The 21,961-nt window shown below is 44.5% G+C and overlaps 1 protein-coding gene across 8 annotated transcripts in view; it reads right to left on the minus strand.

The window, feature by feature from the left end:
* The window catches only part of NF1 (neurofibromin 1), a 1,379,374-nt gene that overhangs the window by 1,100,306 nt on the left and 257,107 nt on the right, over nucleotides 1-21,961 (minus strand). For all 8 annotated transcript variants that reach the window (XM_069226659.1, XM_069226655.1, XM_069226657.1 and 5 more), the window contains exon 10: nucleotides 10,890-11,018. In XM_069226659.1, the coding sequence (XP_069082760.1) occupies nucleotides 10,890-11,018 (129 nt within the window). The remainder of the gene's footprint in view (nucleotides 1-10,889; nucleotides 11,019-21,961) is intronic.

Genomic DNA, 21,961 nt, shown 5'->3' on the forward strand with positions numbered 1-21,961 from the left:
TTTGTGAATTTCACGCAAGGGGAGCGACCCCTTAGGCAAGGGTCGCTCCCCTGGGGGGGGGGAATTATTTTAGGCCATTTCTGCCCCCCTGGGGGGTAGATCAGCCTATTTTGATTAGGCCACTAGGCACCTGGGATTCTTTTGTTTTACAGATGGGGAGCGACCCCTTGGACAAGGGTCGCTCCCCTGGAAGGGAAATTGTATTTAGGCCAGATCGGCCTATTGTTATTGAAACCACTAGGCACCGGGGATTTTTTTTTTGGCGCCAATGTCACGCAGGGGAGCGATCCCGTAGGCAAGGGTCGCTCCTAGGGGGGGTGGGGGGGAATTTTAAACCTCTAGGCGCCAGGGCAAATTTTTTTTGTGTGTTTTTTGTTTTTGTTTGTTTGTTTGTTTAGAGATGGGGAGCGACCCATTAGGCAAGGGTCATTGGGCCATTTCCTTTCGTGGGCGCTAGGCCTACCCACACAAGTGAGGTATCATTTTTATCGAGAGACTTGGGGGAACGCTGGGTGGAAGGAAATTTGTGGCTCCTCTCAGATTCCAGAACTTTCTGTCACCAAAATGTGAGGAAAATGTGTTTTTTTGGCCAAATTTTGATGTTTGCAAAGGATTCTGGGTAACAGAACCTGGTCAGAGCCCCACAAGTCACCCCATCTTGGATTCCCCTAGGTCTCTAGTTTTCAGCAAATGCACAGGTTTGGTAGGTTTCCCTACGTGCCGGCTGAGCTAGAGGCCAAAATCTACAGGTTGGCACTTTGCAAAAAACACCTCTGTTTTCTTTAAAAAAATTTGATGTGTCCACGTTGCGTTTTGGGGCGTTTCCTGTCGCGGGCGCTAGGCCTACCCACACAAGTGAGGTATCATTTTTATCGGGAGACTTGGGGAAACATAGATTAGCAAAACAAGTGTTATTGTCCCTTGTCTTTCTCTACCTTTTTTCCTTCCAAATATAAGAGAGTGTGTAAAAAAGACATCTATTTGAGAAATGCCCTGTAATTCACATGCTATTATGGTCACCGCAGAATTCAGAGATGTGCAAATAACCACTGCTCCTCAACACCTTATCTTGTGCCCATTTTGGAAATACAAAGGTTTTCTTGATACCTATTTTTGACTTTATATTTCAGCAAATGAATTGCTGTATACCCGGTATAGAATGAAAACGCACTACAGGGTGCAGCTCATTTATTGGTTCTGGGTACTTAGGGTTCTTGATGAACCTACAAGCCCTATATATCCCCGCAACCAGAGGAGTCCAGCAGACCTAACGGTATATTGCTTTCGAAAATCTGACATTGCAGGAAAAAGTTACAGAGTAAAACGTAGAGAAAAATTGCTGTTTTTTTCACCTCAATTTCAATATTTTTCTTTTTCAGTTATTTTCTGTAGGAAACCCTTGTAGGATCTACACAAATGACCCCTTGCTGAATTCAGAATTTTGTCTACTTTTCAGAAATGTTTAGGTTTCTGGGATCCAACATTGGTTTTACGCCCATTTCTGTCACTGACTGGAAGGAGGCTGAAAGCACAATTTTTTTTAAAAATGGGGTATGTCCCAGTAAAATGCCAAATTTGTGTTGAAAAATTGGGTTTTCTGATTCAAGGCTGCCTGTTCCTGAAAGCTAGGAAGCTGATGATTTTAGCACCGCAAACCCTTTGTTGATGCCATTTTCAGGGAAAAAACCACAAGCCTTCTTCTGCAGCCACTTTTTCCCATTTTTTTTTAAAAAAAAAAACAAAATTTTCACTGTATTTTGGCCAATTTCTTGGCCTCCTTCAGGGGAACCCACAAAGTCTGGGTACCTCTAGAATCCCTAGGATGTTGGAAAAAAAAGGACGCAAATTTGGCTTGACTAGCTTACGTGGACAAAACGTTATGAGGGCCTAAGTGCGAACTGCCCCAAATAGCCAAAAAAAGGCCTGGCACAGGATGGGGAAAAGGCCTGGCAGCGAAGGGGTTAAAGGACAAAGATAGACTATTAAACTGACTTCTTCATTGGCATTATAGCCTATGGTAGTGATATATACTGCTTTATTATGGGACCATGGGACTCCCACTTGCATGACGGGGAATGATTCAAGCATGTGAATCTATGATAGATACAATACTAGAGAAATATTTTTTTCCAATATACTTTATTTCTTTTCATATTGACATTTACATCAGACTGCGCAACACTCAGATTATGTTGTTATAGAGGATGTGTGAATAAAGCAACAGTCTTAAATAGGCAAATATGAACCACGAAGTTTGAATAGATGACTATTTGTACAACCTCTCATGAACCCAGAAAATTGCTAGATCAACAACTTTGAAAGGAGTTCCAGAAAACAAGTTAACACCCTCTTCCCCACCTGCCCATCCACAAACCCATCACCAAGACCATATCATAGCCAGCCAAGCCGCATAATATAACAGGAATATGCGGAATGTCCCAACCTATGCCAGATCTAACAGTACTCAAACAATGTCAATGTACACAATCAGGGGACTAGCAGGAGGAGTAATTCAAACGGACAGTATTCTAAGCACCAAGTTGTGAACAAGAGGGGTACCAACTCCTCTACTTTAAACTGTTCCATCAATGCGTCCCAAACCATAGCTGTTGGACGTTTGAGGAATCCCTTATATTCTTCTCTCCTCAGAGCTAAGACCTCAGCCGACCCCCAACGGCAAACCCCCTCATGCAAGCTATGTTCTGTGGGGGGAACGAGGAGCTTCCAACAACGTGGTATTCACTACTGAACAAAGAGTCGGGCCAAAATTACAAATCGAGATTCCGTCAAGGAAGTCTTGGATCAAGGATACAGCCCTAATATATGGCGTTCCATAGTATCCCAATGGGCTTGTCCATTAAGAGTACGGAGTGTATCTCAGACTCTAGTCCAATAACCAGCTAGATTAGACTACGCCTATATCATATGGATGAGATCGGCATCTTCTGTGTGGCGTCTTTGACAGTTGAATACATTCGCTGGGAAGATTTTGTATGGTGCCAATGGAGTCAAGTATGCTCTATGGAGAAGTGAATACTAAATGAACTTAAAGCAAGTGTTGCATAGTATCTTACTTAGGTATTTCGGTAAGAACTGCCACTCCTTGTCATGAAACGTTTGACCCAAATCAGCCCCCCTCAACCATCCCTAAGGGGTTTAAGGTCAATACAGAGGTGGGCCCGTAGCCCTCTGTATAGCCACTTAATAAAATGCCTCCTCGTGCATCTCATGAAGCGTCTGTACTAGTGCATGTGTACCTGGTCCACTCTGTACTAGTGCATGTGTACCTGGTCCACTCCCTGGGGGACCAAATATTGACAAATATACAACAGTATGATGGTAAGTGTAAGAAATAAAGCCCAGGGCAGATCATGGCATGGAATAAAGCTACGGAGTGAAACCAATGCACCTTCTCCAAAGATGTCACCAATCACCAAGATTCCCGCAGACTCCCAGTGTACTGGCTTTTTAAATATAAGGGTGCCCCATAGGGGTGGGTAGGGCGCATATTGGAATGTTCAGAGCATAGGCTGGTGTTGTGTGCATGATATGTAGTACAGTTTTCCAGTATCGAAGGGCACTGTGAAGGAGTAGTGCAAGTCGGGAATTGGTTGTTTACATCCCAGCAAGAGCAGCGACTGTAAGCTCCTGGTGTAAAGCAAGGTGCGTGTATAACCTATTTTCTGCAGATGTATCCTAGCCAACCAGTGTGACAGCCGCTGCAACTGAGCCGGCAGACAATATGCATGAAAATCAGGAGCTCCTAGCCCCCCACTGTCTGAAGCTGTAACTTAAAAAGAGCAATGCTGCGAAGGTTGGGGCCTCATATGAGGTCAATGAAGAGTCCAGGGTCTTGAAAATATATTGAGGAATCGCTACAGAAAGATTAGCAAAATGATATATCAATTTGGGAAGCATCACCATTTTGACTAGGACTTTCTGCCCATTACGAATAAAGGCAAGGTGGTCCAGAATTTTATTTGGACTCTCAATGCTGAAATGGACTTAAGCAAGTTTCCTTCCAGAAGATCCGAATGTGAGCGGTATACTGGGATTGGATAATCACTGGAGGGAAAAGTAAACCCGATGCATTTCCCTAGAAAGAGAACGCATAAGATTTGTCGTGGTTCGCATGTAGTCCAGACAGCCTGACAAATTCATGACATTTATCAGGCTTCAAATGCATCGTTTGCGTTTATGTACTGTAGTCCAAAATATGCAGTTGTTCTAGGAGTCCTGCCTATTGTATTATAGCCTCTTGTAAGGCTGGCTTGCATGTGGGGTCATGTGTTATTTCCTGTTCGAGGGATCATACCAGCCTCTCCACTTTTTTTTTTTTAAGTCCCGTAGAACGGACTGTTGTACTCCTGTGGCAGTTGCTATTGAAACCCCTCTTATCACAACCTTGGAAGCCTCCCACTCCAACAACGGCGGGGAGGCTGTGCCTTAATTTTCGGTAAAATAAGCATCAATGGCAGTACCTAGTGTGTCCCTGAATGCAGCATCTTCTAACAGTGTTGGTGACATATGTCATGTGGGCATTGGCGTAGGGCCCCTGTCACAGGACAGGATCACCTCCAATGGATTGTGATCAAAGAAGGTGTTCCCCAAATAGGTTGCACCAGTGAAAGTTCCCACCATGCTGACGGGGCAAAGTATACCGGCTAACTGTGAATGTAATCCATGTGGTGGAGAGAAAAAGGAATATTCTTTCATGGCAACATTATGGGCCCTCCAGTTATCAATGAGGGACCAGTGGATAGCCAGTTAGCTGGAAACCTAGCTTGGTTAGCTGAAGCAGTATTAGGTAATGGGGGGTGTGAGCGCTCTAAGGTGGTATCCAGGACCACATTAAAGTCACCACCCAGAAACCAGGGCAGTCGGGACCCTCTCTGACAAGCCAGCAGACATCCACTGTAAGAAGGATCTTGTTCAGTATTCCGTGCATATTTACTACCTGGAAACACTGCTCCTCTATCCAGCAATCCATTCACTAGGACATAGCGACCAAGAGTGTCTATTTTAGTACAATGGGCTTCAAAGGGATTTCCTGCCCTTGTCCATAATGCCGCACCCGAGCAAATCCTGAGTATATTGTTGTAAACAATTGTCCCCTCCATTTCATATGTAGTTTAACTTCCGTAGGGGCAGAGAAATGGGTTTCCTGTAAGCATAATAGAGGTGCTTTCCTATGGTGCAACCGCGCTACAATCCTGTGCCGTTTATGGTTTGACCCCAGTCCCCCAACATTCTATGTCTGTATTTTGTATTGCTGTACAACAGTGGACACTATTATTCCAACAAGAGATGTAACAGCGGAACACAATCCTTTGCAGTGTGCATGGAGGACCCATCAGAGCAGCTATGTTGTGAAAGCTCCTGGCCCAGTCTGGACAGTGAGTGAGCGGTTCTAGTGCGTCCCATGGCCATACTGTGCTGCAAAACCGTATATCAGAGAGCAAAGCCCAGACAGCCTCACCACAGGTACAGTTCCGTACTCCGTGGCAATTCAATCATCCTTCCAATTTAATCAGCCCAGGCCAGCATAGACTGACCACAGGTCTGTACCTATAGTCACGGACATGATGAAGCACAGGGGTAAGCTATGGCAGTGACAGTTCCGAAGGATTCTGTAAGGCAATAGGGGCAAGGGCTTTTCCAATCAGGGACCACCAGTAAAGGAGCAGTCCAATCACCGCTCATAAAGGCATGGGCTCAACAGACAGTCACTTTGTCGCACTGGAAGGGCCGTAGGTATAGCTTCTACAAGGAATGACACCAGTGTAATAGTTTGGAGGCACCTCGGCTCATAGGTCGCAGGGGCACTTCAGTAGCAGTCCCATAAAGCCAGAATGACTGTCCCCAAGCATGTGCCAGTGTAAAAGAGGAGTTTAAAAAAATGCAAGGAATGTCATTTTGCAAGGTTTGTGAGGCTCAAGGTGCTTATTACAGTTCAGTGCGCTCAGCCTACGGCTCCTTGGGGACCACCACAAACACCTTGTACAATAACCTGCCTGACCCCCCCCCCCACACACACACACACACACACACACACCTGTAGTCAGAGGCTCCTTCTGATAGGCTCTTACCTCTCTTGGTAGCCAATCCTCCTATCTTGGTAGCCAAACCTCCTTTTCTGGCTATTTAGGGTCTCTGCTTTGGGGAATTCTTCAGATAACGAATGCAAGAGCGAACCAGAGTTCCTCTGCATCTCCCTCTTCACCTTCTACCAAGGATCGACCGCTGACTGCTCCAGGACGCCTGCAAAACTGCAACAAAGTAGCAAGACGACTACCAGCAACATTGTAGCGCCTAATCCTGACGGCTTTCTCGACTGTTTCCAGGTGGTGCATGCTCTGGGGGTAACCTGCCTTCACCCGGCACCAGAAGCTATGAAGAAATCTCCTGTGGGTCGATGGAATCTTCCCCCTGCTAACGCAGGCACCAAAATACTGCATCACTGGTCCTCTGGGTCCCCTCATCCTGACGAGCGTGGTCCCTGGAACACAGCAACGCTGTCCAAGTGACTCCCACAGTCCAGTGACTCTTCAGTCCAAGTTTGGTGGAGGTAAGTCCTTGCCTCCCCACGCTAGACTGCAAAGCTGTGTACTGCGTGATTTGCAGCTGCTCCGGCTCCTGTGCACTCTTCCAGGATTTCCTTTGTGCACAGCCTAGCCTGGGTCCCCAGCACTCCGTCCTGCAGTGCACAACCCTCTGAGTTGGCCTGCGACATCGTGGGACCCTCCTTTGTAACTTTGTGCGGACTCCGGTTCACTAATCTTCTAAGTGCCTGTTGTGGTACTTCCGCGGGTGCTGCCTGCTTCTGTGAGGGCTCTCTGAGGAGCTGAGCACCCACTCTGTCTCCTCCTCCAAGGGGCGACATCCTGGTTCTTCCTGGTCCTCAGCAGCACCCAAAAACCTCTACTGCGACCCTTGCAGCTAGCAAGGCTTGTTTGTGGTATTTCTGCGTGGGAACACTTCTGCAACCGTCACCGCGACGTGGGACATCTGTCTTCCAAAGGAGAAGTTCCTAGTCCTCTTCGTTCTTGCAGAAATCCAAGCTTCTTCCATCCGGAGGCAGCTTCCTTGCACCTTCATCCGGGGTTTCCTGGGCTCCTGCCCCCCCTGGACACTGTCGCGACTTTTGGACTTGGTCCCCTTGCCTTGCAGGTCCTCAGGTCCGGAAATCCGTTGTCAGTGCACTGCTGGTGTTTGTTGTTCTTGCAGAATCCCCCTATCACGACTATTGTGCTCTCTTGGGGTAGTAGGTGTACTTTACTCCTACTTTTCAGGGTCTTGGGGTGGGGTATCTTGGACACCCTGACTGTTTTCTTACAGTCCCAGCGACCCTCTACAAGCTCCCATAGGTCTGGGGTCCAATCGTGATTCACATTCCACTTTTGGAGTATATGGTTTGTGTTGCCCCTATACCTATGCTTACCTATTGCAACCTATTGTAATTCTACACTGTTTGCATTACTTTTCTGACTCTTACTTACCTATTTTTGGTTTGTGTACATATAACTTGTGTATATTACTTACCTTCTTACTGAGGGTACTCACTGAGATACTTGTGGCATATTCTCATAAAAATAAAGTACTTTTATTTTTAGTAACTCTGTGTATTGTGTTTTCTTATGATATTGTGCATATGATATAAGTGGTACAATAGGAGCTTTGCATGTCTCCTAGTTCAGCCTAAGCTGCTTTGCCATAGCTACCTTCTATCAGCCTAAGCTGCTAGAAAGACCTCTATTCTACTAATAAGGGATAACTGGACCTGGCACAAGGTGTAAGTACCTTTGGTACCCACTACAAGCCAGGCCAGCCTCCTACAATGTCTACAAAGGGACAGCATGCATAGGATAAAACGCCAGAAGTGTTCCTAAATCATCTACATTATGGAATTTCTTGTGCATCACTCTGGAATAAAATAGGTGATAATTGTTTCGCAGGTGGCTTGGGAGTACCTCCACAAGAGAACCCCTCCCTCACACTTCACATTGACGAAAACATGTTAGTTGTCAAATACACAAAGATTTCACTCATTTTTTTTTTCTCCAATAAATACTTCAGTGTGTTCACGTAGTGAATCTAGAAATCTAGTGGGTTTCCACAGGAAGAAAGCCTAGAAGTACCAGCAGCATATTCCAGCTTCGGATGAAAGAGCCAGAATTCCTAAGACGAGATCATGCAGTTCATAATATCCATAAGTCAAATTAACAATTATAGGGCAATGGATGCATAATTTTCCATGTGAATCTAACTATAGGTGACTGTAATAAATAATTGAATAGACAAATTATGTCCAGGCATATAGAGCCGGCCCACATAGCCAAATTTGTTTCAGCTGATGAAGTATGTGATTTGTGAAAGAAAATGCATACATATATTTCATCAACTAAAATGACTAATAATGCATTTACAATAACAGATGGATGCTGAGCCTCGTTTGAGAACATGAAGGACCCATCTGGGTTTTAATTCATTCTAATAGTGCAACCAGTTAGTTTTACTTGTGTCAGTTTATATCAGTGCTCCAAATGCTGAGTGAACAGTACACGTCAAGTTTACCTACCTATATAGTCAATGGTTTGAGGCCTGACCTTTTGCACATTGACATGCTTTGCACTGAGCTGGCAGCATGGTCTAGGTCTGAAATACTTTATTGTTATTTAAAGGTTTTATTTTGAGAATAATTATAAAGACTCATATCACACTGGAGCTGACAATATATCGTTACACACATTGCACCTAAGATTATAGAGCTTTATTGAAACATATGACGATTGACACCTGTGTTTTCACAACACTGTCTGAGCCCATTCCAAGGTTGAACAGCAAATGAAACATCTGGTGTTACCAGCTCATGGTTGAGTTCTTCAACTAAGTAGGGATGGTTGGCGACTTTTTCTGTAAATCCATAATCTGATCTCAGTGGACCACTAGATCAAGATGACATTGCCTCATGTTGGTGTGAGATATTGCATGATGCACAAGGCTAAAAGCCCAGGCATGCATGGAAGCACCAAACTAATGTTTTCACAACCATACTGATGTTTCCATACTGATGTTTTCACAACACCAACAAGAAAACATATTCCCAGAATAACAGATTTTGTTTTGAAATAGAAGTGGGGGGAAGTGGAGGGATGACCCTGTAAAGAGCTGGTGAAGAACTCTTAGTTTCATGAACACCCCCTTGAAAATAAATGAGAATGTTAGCATAGGAATGAATAACTGCAGACATTAAAATAAAAGGACTCTCGCAACAGGTTCTTGAAACTGTCTTCCAAATATGAAGAAAGCTGATGAAGCCAAACTTTTCAAAGCTCTGAAGGACCACAGTGAGAGGTCCTGTATTAATCAAGAAGTTTCTTCATAATAAACTTTGGTGGTGTTAATTTATATCCATTTACAATTACACAAAAGACAGGACCTTAAAAGGGAAAGACCTCTTGACATTCAGGAAACGCCTCAAGACAGGTCTCTACGACCAGTAGCTCCCCCCCCCCCCAGTGCCTTGAGACCCTAACGGGTGATTAGTGCGCTCTATAAATCCTTGATTGATTGATTGAGAGAGTTATCTTCCTGTAGAGTTTTAAGGCATGGAAAGAATCAGCATTTATAATTTCTCCTGGTGTAGGAGCTGGAATGTTTAGACTAACTCCGCCTAAGGTTGAAAACTAAAGTAAGATTTTTTTTCTATGTGTTTTTTTCTGGATCTAATCACTGTTTGGCAGATAGTGTGCAGTATAGGAATCTAGCATAACAGAACACTAAGGCCATATGATGTCTTTGTCACCAAGAAGGAATTAAAGAAATGTGCTTATTTATTCAGTCCAGTGGCATCAACACTTCTGGAACAGCGATATGAATGCATCAATCGTCAGAACGTTAAGACAGATGCAACACTTTTTCAACCACAAAACATCTTAGGCTCAGATGAAGGTACATGGGGCTACGTTAATGTGAAAAAATCTGTACTGGTCTGTTAAGGGTCAAGGGGATCACAAGTATTTTATTTCTATCTACTAATCAATGCTTTCAAAAGAAGATGTTAAGTGTAGCAGAGGAAGACATCCTAAACCTGAGAGCACGGCTGTAAAGAAAACATATGTTGGGTACAGGTGTAGACCTAGCAGTACCAGAAGGAATACACGCCATGTAGCTAATAGGAAAATTAAATAGCCACGTAGTGACCACCACAAACACACATTTAGGAGACATTCCTCAAACTATGGAATTGGTTCTGCCGGATGCAATATTCTCCAGCCAGTAGACAGGCATATCAAAAGGTTTTTCAAATGCACATTTGTAGGAGAATAGAGATGTGATATTGGGTTACTGCTGCTGTGTTTTCCATTTTAAAAGCATTTACTACAGAGGGCATGTGTCAAGCCGGTAAATGCAGTGGATGCCCTGATGGCAAATATATTCCATACTTTTTTTTTTATAGAGACACTGCATGGTAAATCATTAAAGCTGCTGTTGAAAATCAAAATACCGTTGTGCTAGCCTGTGCCAACCATTCTAGCTTAGAGCACATCTGCTGCTCAAAAAAGCTTCTGCAGTATTGTGCCAATTTTCATTGACACTACAAGTTCTAAAGTAAAAATACATGCACAAAATGGTTCAGAGCCCACTAGATTAATAATCCACTAGATTAATAACAAGTACAAATGGCATATCCATACTGATCAGCAGGTACGAACTGGACAGACTGTTCTCTTCTTAAATTTTAAATGATATTATTTATTATGAAAATTAATGTCTGGATGTTTTTGTAAGGCTAATGTCGAAAACAAAAATGAACATTTAGCTTGACAGTAAACTGCATTTATTTCTAACAACAACACTAAGTTTACCTTAAACGTTTAGCATTTTACCTTAAAGTGCTGATTGTTGTGAGGGTTTATTCGAAAGCAGGAAACCAAGCAGTCAATCATCAAATCTACATCTGCATTCTGATTGCCTGCACCTCTGGAGAACGGCTTGGTGGGATTAAAGAGTAGGGTCTAAGACAAAATAATAAATAAAGAAGTATCTTTAATCAATGTAAATGCAGAGAAACAATCACTTTCTTAAACATAAGGCTACCTGTATGAGAGAATATCACATAATGTATACATTCACATAATACAAAACGTACAACGAAGAGGATACAATTTACCTTTCATCACAGTTTTTCTGAACGTAGACTTACTGCAAAACAAGTTGTTCCTTCTCTAAGCTTTACACAGAACAGTTTAACAGTTACATCAACTCTGGTTTTTATCATGCAGCCACAAGATTAGCAAGAAATGAGCCAGGCAGAGAGAAATCACACACTATGAGGTGGAGATATATATATATATATATATATTTTGTCACACCTAACATATGCCTATGTCTGATCTAATGTTGTTGGCATAGGCCAACCTACACCAAACAAAATGTACCTCAAACAAAACTGTCCGAGAGCTAATTTTTTGCTTCTTATAACAACTGGGAATTTCCCTCACCGATGACAGTAAATAAAGAGAGTAAATAGACTATTCAAGAGTGTGCGTTTGGGCCAGTGCATCTATTTGATAAAATAGATGACACTGATTTATATACAATCTTGCCTTCTCAACCCCCTACTGGTTAATTTCCTGTTGATACACACCAATGCTAAGTCAAGCTCAATATCAGATTCAGTCAGACAAATAAAAACGTTATGTGAACGATGCTACATTTGAAGGCTATTATAAACAATGCATTCCATTTGAGGTCTGACCTAGCGACAGCTTTAAAGGTTGACATTGTCATGTTGTCCTCATCGTCATCATGTTCAGCTCTCTCCCTTTGCTTTCAGGCTCCTTAACAGCTACCATCCTCATTTGTCTGTTGCCGCTGCCAGCCGCGGTCTCCTCTTTGCCTTGCCACTGCCTGTCCACTTCATTATCTCATCTGTTCTGCCCTTCGGTTTGCCCCTCTCTCAAATTGCTTTCCTCTATTTTCCTGCCTCTTTATCTCATTGCCTCTTTCTCTCTGTAGTGCCTTAGCAGTTTTTCCCGCTTTCACTGCCTTTTCCAGCACTTTCCCACCCTCAAGCTCCCCTGCTTGCTCCTTCCACGTGCTTCCCAGCCTCTTGCTAGCCCTGCCCACAACCACAAGTGTTCCTCCCACTTCCAAAGACCTACTTAAAGCAGCCTAAGGTAACTCAGTCTGTTCCTGGCCCGTGCTCAGTGCCAGAAACCCTTAATCTCTTCACCTCCACATCTACCCCACCATAGAACCCCGTGCCCTTGACCCTGGACCTCCCAGCACACTGCCAACTCGTCACACCTCCAACTCGTCACACCTCCCTCCACTGTAGGGCCTTTCACCTGCAACAACCTACACACAAACACTCCACCCACCACTAAACACACCGGCCTAGCACAAACACACCTCATTTGCATTCTCCTTAACAGATGTTCACTCATGAAGCACGCTATGGAGCTATGGGACCCCACCACCAACCTCTCACCAGACGTCACCTTCCTCACAAAACATGGCTCACCCCTTTGTCTGCCCCCCCCAACATCGCTGCAGCAAAATAAGAGGGATACAAGATTGCACACCAGAACCGCATCAACAAAACCACAGGAGACATCAAGATCATCATCTACAAAGAAACCAACCAGTGCACCACCACACCGGACGTCACCCAGCCTCAACTTCAATCTCCAAACCGATGGCAAATCCACCATTAGAGGCACCCTCTTCTACAGACCCAGGCCTCGCACCAGTTTCCGCAAAATCATTGCTGACTTCAACACCCCTGCCTCTTCGCTGTAAACTCAAATGACTACATCTTCCTCTGCTACCCAAACGTCTACCACAGTGACACCAACGACCACAACACCATCAACCTCCGACAGCATGAGCAACATTGGCCTCACCAAACTTGTCAGCGACCCCACTCACCACAAGACACACACTGGAGCCCCTCTTCACCTCCAGCAAACAAGTTAAATACAACCATGTCACCGAACTCAACTGGACCAACCACTCCATCGTTCATTTCAACATCTCCAGTCTGCACACCGTCACCACCACTCCATCCAACACCCCTCACCACAGCTTGAGTAAAGTCACCCAGACCCAATGGACAGGCGCTCTGGAACACATCCTCACACCATCCACAAAGGAAGCAAGATGGTACACTGAAGAACTGAGAAGAGCAAAACTTGACTGCAAACGATTGGAAAGAGGATGGCGTGCGAGCAAGAACACCCTCAACAGGACCCCCTTCACAACCTCCCTCAGCCAGTACTACAGGATAAGAGAGAAGAAGAGTGCCCTACCGAAAGGATCAATGCCAGCTCCAACAACAGCATAGAACATTTCAAGATTCGTCAGGGAGTTCTCCAATGCCACGGCCACAGAAAATAGTATAACTCCCTCTCAAGAACTCTGTGACAATCTCGCCAACCTTTTCTACAACATCATCAGCACCATCTACAGAAACTTCAAATCCCAGCCCATGCAGACAGACTTCCTCTTCTCTCCCCCCCCCTTCACTGTCACCAGTTATGACCACCAGTTCCACACGTGGAACCAGCTCACCGACACAACCATGAGCACCATCCACTCAGGAGCTCCCACAGATCCTTGTCCACACCACATCTTCAGTCTTGGAAATCACAGGATTAGCCACAAACTCACCACCGTGCTCAACACCTTTCTTGCTCCAGCCACTTTCCCCAAAGACCGCAAACAAGCCAAGGTCACGCCACAAATCAAGAAGCCATGAGCTGACCCCAGCAAAAATTAAAAAACTACTGACCCATCTCCCTGCTCACCTTCCCAGCCAAGGTACTGTAGAAAGACATCAACAGGCAGCTCACATGCCACCTGATACACAACCATCTCCTCAACACCTCAGTATGGATTCTGCAGCAACCACAGCACCGAGACCACTCTGATCGCCACAACCGATATCACAGTCCTCCTCGACCGCGGAGAAATGGCTGCACTCATCCTCCTCAACCTCTCAGCAGCCTTCAATACTGTATCTCACCACGTACTCATCACAAGGCCACACCATACCACATAGGAATACAAGGAGATGCACTTGAATGCATCACCTTCTTCCTCAGTGAAAGAACACAAAAGGGCTGCCTGCATCCATTCATCCCTAAACCCAAAGTCATAATATGTGGCATCCCCCAAGGATCATCTCTTAGCCCCACCTTCTTCAACATGTGCATCATCTCCGTGACAGACGTCAGATCCCACTAACTCAACATCATATCCTATGCAGATGACACACAACTCATCCTCTCCCTCGCCAAAGACACCACAACCACCAGAACCAACTTGCTCATGTGCATGACGAGTGCTGTGACACAGATGAAAGACAGCTGTCTGAAACTGAACTCTGACAAAGCAGAAGTACTCATTTGTGGCAACGATGCTACAGCCTGGAACACCTCCGGTAGCCAACAAATCTAGGACCATCATGACTGCAGCGGAACACACCAGAAACCTAGGCATCATCCTGGACAGCAAGATGACCAAAAGATCCCACGTTAACACAGTCTTCTCAGCCTACTTCTTTACTCTATGCATGCTACAAAGTGTCTTCAAGTGGCTCTACCAGGACACAAGACGCACTGTCACACAGACCATCATCACCAGCCGACGGGAATACGGCAACACCAACCTCCTACAGAGACTACAGATCATATGGAATGCCGCCACCAGACTCATACTCAAACTCCCCCATCAAACATTATTCACCACCCACCTCAGAAGACACCACTGGCTCCGAATACAGAAAGAAGGCAAATCAAACTGCCTGTCCACGATCATAAGGCTCTACACAACCAGGGACCCTCCCACATCAACTAAAGCCTCAGCTTCCACCATCCCTCAAGTGTCAGTTTCCCCCGCTCACACACCTCGTATTCACCGTAGCAGAAATGGAGGACGCTCCTATCTGGCAGCAAGTCATAGAACAGCCTCCCCCTGCAGCTACAGACCTGATCCTCTCTACTGAAATTCCATAAGCATTGAAGACCTGGCTATTCAACTGAGCTCTAAAGCCCCAGTGCCTGGATACCCTTCCCCATGTGATCAGCTGTGCTATAAAAATCCACTGATGTTTTGAAAAAAAATCTTAAAAACTATTGGCAAATCAAACAGTTTTTACCTTTCTGAGCTACTAATTTTGCCAATAGTTTTCTCCCGTGCTGTACAGCTTCCCTGATCCTGTGTCGCATGGCTAAAGAAAATAGGCTTTAAAAAAGGCACTAAAGCATGACGGCACAGTATTTTGTATTAACAAAACAGTAGGGGTGTGGGGTGGTGGAGGAAAAGACATGGCGGGAGGGGTGGGGTTAAAAATTGGGGTGACCAATGAGAGAGAAGAAATACGGGCGGTGCAAAAGTGAGGCAGGGGTGTGGGTAGCAAAGCAGGGGTGAGGAGGAAAAGCAGCAGGAGAGGGAGCATTGGAGAGTAGATGGGGAAGAATTTAACTGGAAAGCAAGCAATGGAGAAAATTACGGGTGAGGAAGAAGAAAGAGGAAAAAAGCAATACTGAGGGCAGGAGTGTAGAGGAGAAACAAGGTTGAGAGGGCAATGTTAAACACGCAGGGGAAAGTACATGGGTAAGAGAACGCAGCATGGAGTTGGGGAAGAGAAGCACACTGAGAAGAGAGGTGGAAAACATAAGTATCCCTGTGGAGTTGTTAATACAAAAGAAACAACTAAGTCCGTAAAAGAGCAGTAAAAGTAAATTGGCAATGCCCAAGGGGAGAGACAGGCAAGATGGACAAGGCAAGAAATTGAATAGTAAGCAAGCAAATGCGAGTGACGGGAAAGACAACAAATGGTAAGCAATGGCCGAACTCCAAATATATATATAATAATGTCACTTATCTAGTGTACATCTGTTTGTGGCATGTAGTGCTACAGATTCACAAGCTATGCATAAGTCCACCATCTAGTGTTGAGCTCGGAGTGTTACAAATTGTTTTTATTCAAAGAAGCTTTTTCGAGTCACGAGATTGAGTGACTCCTCCCCTCGGTTATAGTGCACATGAGCATTGAGTCTTCTGTTAGATTGTTTTCCCGCAGGAGGGTGAAGTAAGGAGTGAAGAAATGTATGTGAATATATATATATATATATATATATATATATATATATATATATATATCTATATATATATATCTATATCTATCTATCTCTATGGAAAATGTCACTTACCTAGTGTACATCTGTTTGTGGCATGTTCCGCTGCAGATTCACATGCTATGCATATTCCTGCCATCTAGTGTTGGGCTTGGAGTGTTACAAGTTGTTTTTCTTCGTGTGTATTGCCAGTGCCAAATTTGTTGTGCTAGAAGAGACAGTTGCGATGAGTGGGTCCCTCCTTGTTTGTTTAGGTAATACATTGTAGTCATGTTGTCTGTTTTGATCAGAATGTGTTAGTGAATGAGAAGAGGTTGAAAGGCTTTGAGTGCTAGGAATACGGCTAGCAATTCTAGGTGATTTATGTGAAGTTGTTTGTGTTTGGTGTCCCATTGTCCTTGAACATTGTGATTGTTGAGGTGTGCTCCCCATCCTATCATTGATGCATCTGTTGTAAGTGTGGTTTGAGGCACAGACTCTTGAAATGGCCGCCCTTTGTTTACATTTGTGGAATTCCACCACTGAAGCGATATGCGTGTTTGGTGGTCTATCAACACTAGATCTTGAAGTTGATTGTGTGCCTGTGACCATTGTTTTGCAAGGCACCGCTGTAAGGGCCGCATGTTTAATCTTGCATTTGGGACAATGGCGAAGCATGATGCCACCATGCCCAACAGTTTCATGACAAATTTGACTGTGTACTATTGGTTTGACTGAATTTGTGGCAATACATTGTGGAATGTTTGTACTCTTTGTGGACTTGGGCTTGCACGTGCTGTTTGCGTATTTAGTGTGGCTCCTAAATACTGTTGAATTTGCGCAGGTTGCAAGTGGGATTTCTGGTAGTTTATAGAGAACCCTAGAGTGTGTAGGGTTTGTATTACATAATGTGTATGGTTTTGACACTGTGTATGACTGTTGGATTTTATTAGCCAATCGTCGAGATATGGAAAGACATGGATGTGTTGCCTTCTTAGGTAGGCTGCAATTACAGCAAGGCATTTTGAAAATACTCTGGGAGCTGTTGTTATCCCGAAGGGTAACACTTTGAACTGTTAATGTTTTCCCTGTATTACAAACCTGAGATACTTTCTTTGCGCTGGATGGATGGGTATGTGAAAATACGCATTCTTGAGGTCTAATGTCGCCATGAAATCTTGTTGTAGTAGCAGTGGAACTACGTCCTGTAGTGTTACCATGTGAAAGTGTTCTGATAGGATGTAAAGATTGAGAGTTCTGAGATCTAGTATTGGTCTCAAGGTTCCATCTTTTTTGGGGATAAGGAAGTACAGGGAGTAAACCCCTGTTCCTATCTGATGTTGTGGTACAAGCTCTATGGCTTGTTTGAGTAATAGTGACTGTACTTCTTGCAACATGGAGATCTGTTGGGAGGAGAGTTTGTGTGGTTTTGGAGGTATATCTGGGGGAATTTGGTGCCAATTCTATGCAGTAACCATTGCGGATAATGGACAATACCCAGTTGTCTGTTTGTAATGGGTAACCAATTTCTGTGGAACGTCTTGCAGTCTTCCTCCCACAGATGAAGTGTGATGAGGGAAGATGTGGAGCGAGTCACTGTTTTGTCTGTGAGGCTTGTTTTGTTGGCTGATATTTTCCCCTACCTCTGGGGAATTGGCCTTTATAAGTTCCTCTAAACCCACCTCGTTGGTACTGAGGCTGGTACGATGGTTTGGATTGTGAGGTGGATGCCTCAGATGTTTGTGCTCTAAAACCACCCCTGTATTCAGGTTTTCAAAATGAACCTCTGTATTGTGTAGTATACAGAGCACCCATGGCTTTAGCGGTGTCTGAGTCTTTCTTCATCTTTTCAATGGCCGTATCAACTTCAGGGCCAAAAAGCTGTTTCTCATTGAATGGCATATTAAGGACAGCCTGCTGGATTTCCGGTTTAAACCCTCTCCGAATAGAACGGCAGTATTGATTGTCCTAGCTGCTGTGTCTGCTGAGTCTAGAGCTGACCTAATCTGGTTGTTAGTAATAGCCTGCCCTTCCTTGACTATTTGCTGTGCCATCTTTTGTTGATCTTTGGGGAGATGCTGGATGATATCTTTCATCTCGTCCTAGTGGGTCCTATCATACCTAGCCAGTAGTGCTTGGGAGTTGGCTATTCTCCATTGATTAGCTGCTTGCGATGCTACTCTTTTGCCAGCAGCATCAAATTTCCTGCTCTCCTTGTCTGGTGGTGGTGCATCACCAGATGACTGGGAGTTGGCCCTTTTCCTTGCCGCACTCACAACTACAGAATCAGGAGGCAGTTGCGGAGTAATGAATGCCGGGTCAGAGGGAGGTGGTTTATATTTTTTCTCCACTGCCTGGAAGCATGGGAAGGGACTGGTAAGTAGTGTGAGTGGAGGATAATGTATTAAAGAGAAAATCATCCTCAAAAGGCTCGGTGTGCATGGCTGCATTGTGGTATGATGCTGCCCTAGCCAGAACTTGTGTATCCAGTGCTATCTTCTGGTGGTGATGGTTTGGAAGGATAGCAGTCTGGGCTACTATCAGAAATGGGATCTGGATCATAGAGCTCCCATGGGTCGACATTGTCATGTTGTGAATCTGCAGAGTGCACAGGAGACTGTGCAGGTGTAGGAGTAGTAGGTGGAGAGACAGTCAGGTGAGGAGAATGAGGAGGAGACTGATGAGGTGAAAATTGGAGGTGGAGATTTTTGCTTAGGCTTTGGCACTTTAGCTGGTGGCTGATCAGTGTGCAATTGTCCTTGAAAGGCTAGCTCCCTCTTAGTCTTCAGAGGAGGTGCAGTTAGAATCTTGCCAGTGTCTTTATGAATATGAATTCTGGCCTGCCTTTCATCAATTTCCTCACTTTGTGTGAGTTCCTCTGAAAATCTATGGCTTTCTTAAAGTAGTTTCGAAAGTCCATGCTCCTCTGTGTAGATGGGTCTTTTCGGCTCCGAAGCCGGTTTTCTCAGGATCGAAAGGCCGGGAATAGATGTTAGCCTCGGCTCCGAAAGGGATTTTCGAGGCTTCGACTCGATGGGTCGGTGTTTGCCTGTTTCGGAGCCTGTGCTTCGGCTCGAGTCCGAAGGCTTCGGTGACGTGGCCTTTCTTGGTGTCGAAGTTGTTGCTTGGTCACCTGAAGTCTTTTTGCAGGTGGAGCCATGGCCTTCTGGCATTGGCATTCCCGAGGGCTTGGATTGGACAGGGGCAGGCGTACTCACGTGCAGTCCTGCCGTGACCGGTCTGTCCTCCTCGGACTCCTGCTTGGAATCGAACCCTTGGACGGAGACTGCGGTGTGCATAATCTCCTCTTCCCCCACGTCAAGACGTTCGGTGCTTCGACGCCATTTCCAACCTTCGTGCTCTTCTGTCTCGTAGAGTCTTCTTCGAGCAGAAGGATCTGCAGGCCTCACAAGTATCCTCTTGATGGTCTGGAGATAGACAAAGATTACACACGAGATGTTGGTCTGTATATGGGAACTTGGCGTGGCACAGAGGACAAAAGCGAAATGGGGTCCGGTCCATGAGGCTTCCACATGGTCGGCCCGACCAGGCCTGAGTTGGGCACGGGTGCCCCGAAGGGCGAGTAAAGAAGATGGATCCGCTGGTAGCGAAGTGTCTATGAGAGATGATACGCGATCAAAACAATACCGACGAATTAGAGAGTTTTTAGGACTTTTCCAACTCGAACTACCAGAGCGAACAAAAAACACGTCCGAACCTGATGGCGGAAAGAAAACAATCTAAGATGGAGTCGATGAGGAGGAGCCACTCGATCCTGTGACTCGAAAACACTTCTTCGAAGAAAAACAACTTGTAACACTCAGAGCCCAACACTAGATGGCAGGAATATGCATAGCATTTGTATCTGCAGCTACACATGGTATCAAACATAAATATATATATATATATATGGAAAAGACGTCCATGCAATGTATACACATATTTACATAAAGAAAGTACTACAACGGCTACAGGCTTCCAGGGAGGACGCATGTGAATCCGCAGCACTACATGCCACGAACATATGTATACTGGATAAGTTGCACTTTCTGTTCGATGGCATGTGTAGCTGCAAATACACATGCTTTGCATAGACTGAAAAGTAGTCCCCATCCTAAAGAAAGCGGTGGCTAGCCTGTAGGAGTTGGAGTACCTTGAAATAGTGTTTTAAGCACTGCTTGACCAACATCTGCCTGTTGGCAAGATAACACATCCACTTGAAATAGTGTTTTAAGCACTGCTTGACCAACATCTGCATGTGTGTGCTGTGGACCATGTGGCTGCTTTGTTTATGTCTGCCACTGGTATATTTCCTAAGAATGCCACTGAAGCTCCTTTCTTTCTAGTAGAATGTGTTTTAGGAGTTACTAACAGCTGTCTTTTAGCTTTAAGATAGCAAGTTTGAATACACTTTACTATCCATCTGGCTAATCCCTGTTTTGAAATAGGATTACCCTTATGAGGTTTCTGGAAAGCTTCAAAAAGTTGCTTAGAATTTCTGAAGTCTTTTATTCTGTCTATGTAATACATGAGAGCTCTTCTGACATCAACAGTGTCAAGAGCTCTTTGGGCAACTGAATCTGGCTGTGGAAAGAAGACTGGCAATTCCACTGACTGATTGATGTGAAATGGTGAAACCACTTAGGTTAGGAATTTTGGGTTTGTTTTAAGTAATATTTTATTCTTGTGAATTTGGAAGAAAGGTTCTTCTAAAGTGAATGCTTGGATTTCACGAACTCTCCTTAAGGAAGTAATTGCTACTAGAAAACCAACCTTCCATGAGAGAAACTGGGGAGCACAAGAATGCATGGGTTCAAATTGTGGACCCAAATGTCTTGTGAGCACAAAGTTAAGATTCCAGACAGGAGATGGTGGGACAGTAGGTGGAATAACTCTTTTAAAGCCTTCCATAAAAGCTTTTATGACAGGTATTCCAAACACAGAAGTATGCTGTCTGTTTAGGAGGTAAGCTGATATTGTTGTTAAATGAATTTTAATAGATGCCAGATTTGCTTTTTTAAGTGAAGCAAATAACAGACAATATCCTGTGCTGATGCTTTAAGTGAATCAATTGTTTTGGGTAGGCAGTAGTATACAAAACATTTCCATTTAGCTGCATATCACTGTCTGGTTCTAGGTTTAAGTGCTTCCTTTAGAATGTCCATACTTTCTGATGGAAACTGTAGATATCCAAACTATGACCTCAGGAGCCAAATCGCCAGGTTGAGCATACTGGAATTGGGATGCCCGATTTGACCTTTGTTTTGAGTCAATAGGTCTGGCTTGTTTGGGAGCCTGTGACGTGGTACTACAGATAGATCTAATAGTGTTGTGTACCAGTGTTGACCTGCCCACGTGGGAGCTATGAATATTATAGTGAGGAAGGTGTGACGGATCTTGATGACCAGAAATGGAATTAGTGGGAGAGGGGGGAAAAGGGTAAGCAAATATCCCTGACCAATTGAGCCATAGAGCATTGCCCTTGGATTGAGGGTGTGGGTACCTGGATGCAAAGTTTTGGCATTTTGCATTGTCTCTTGTTATGAAGAGGTCTATGTCTGGTGTTCCCCACATGCGAAAGTACTGTTGAATCACATCTAGGCGAATCTCCCATTTAAGTATTTGTTGATGCATCTTAGTTGATTGTGTATCCCTGGGATATACTACGCTAGTATTAGAATGTGATTGAGTATTGCCCATTTCCAAATTGTCTGTGCTATAAGGGACAATTGTGATGAGTGTGTGCGTCTGTGTTTTTGCAGATAATACATTGTCAGGTTGTCTGTTCTTATCAACACTATTGTGTGTGTGATCTGTGGTTGGAATGCTTTGAG

The sequence above is a fragment of the Pleurodeles waltl genome, chromosome 3_2, assembly GCF_031143425.1.
Source record: "Pleurodeles waltl isolate 20211129_DDA chromosome 3_2, aPleWal1.hap1.20221129, whole genome shotgun sequence".
NCBI lineage: Eukaryota > Metazoa > Chordata > Amphibia > Caudata > Salamandridae > Pleurodeles > Pleurodeles waltl.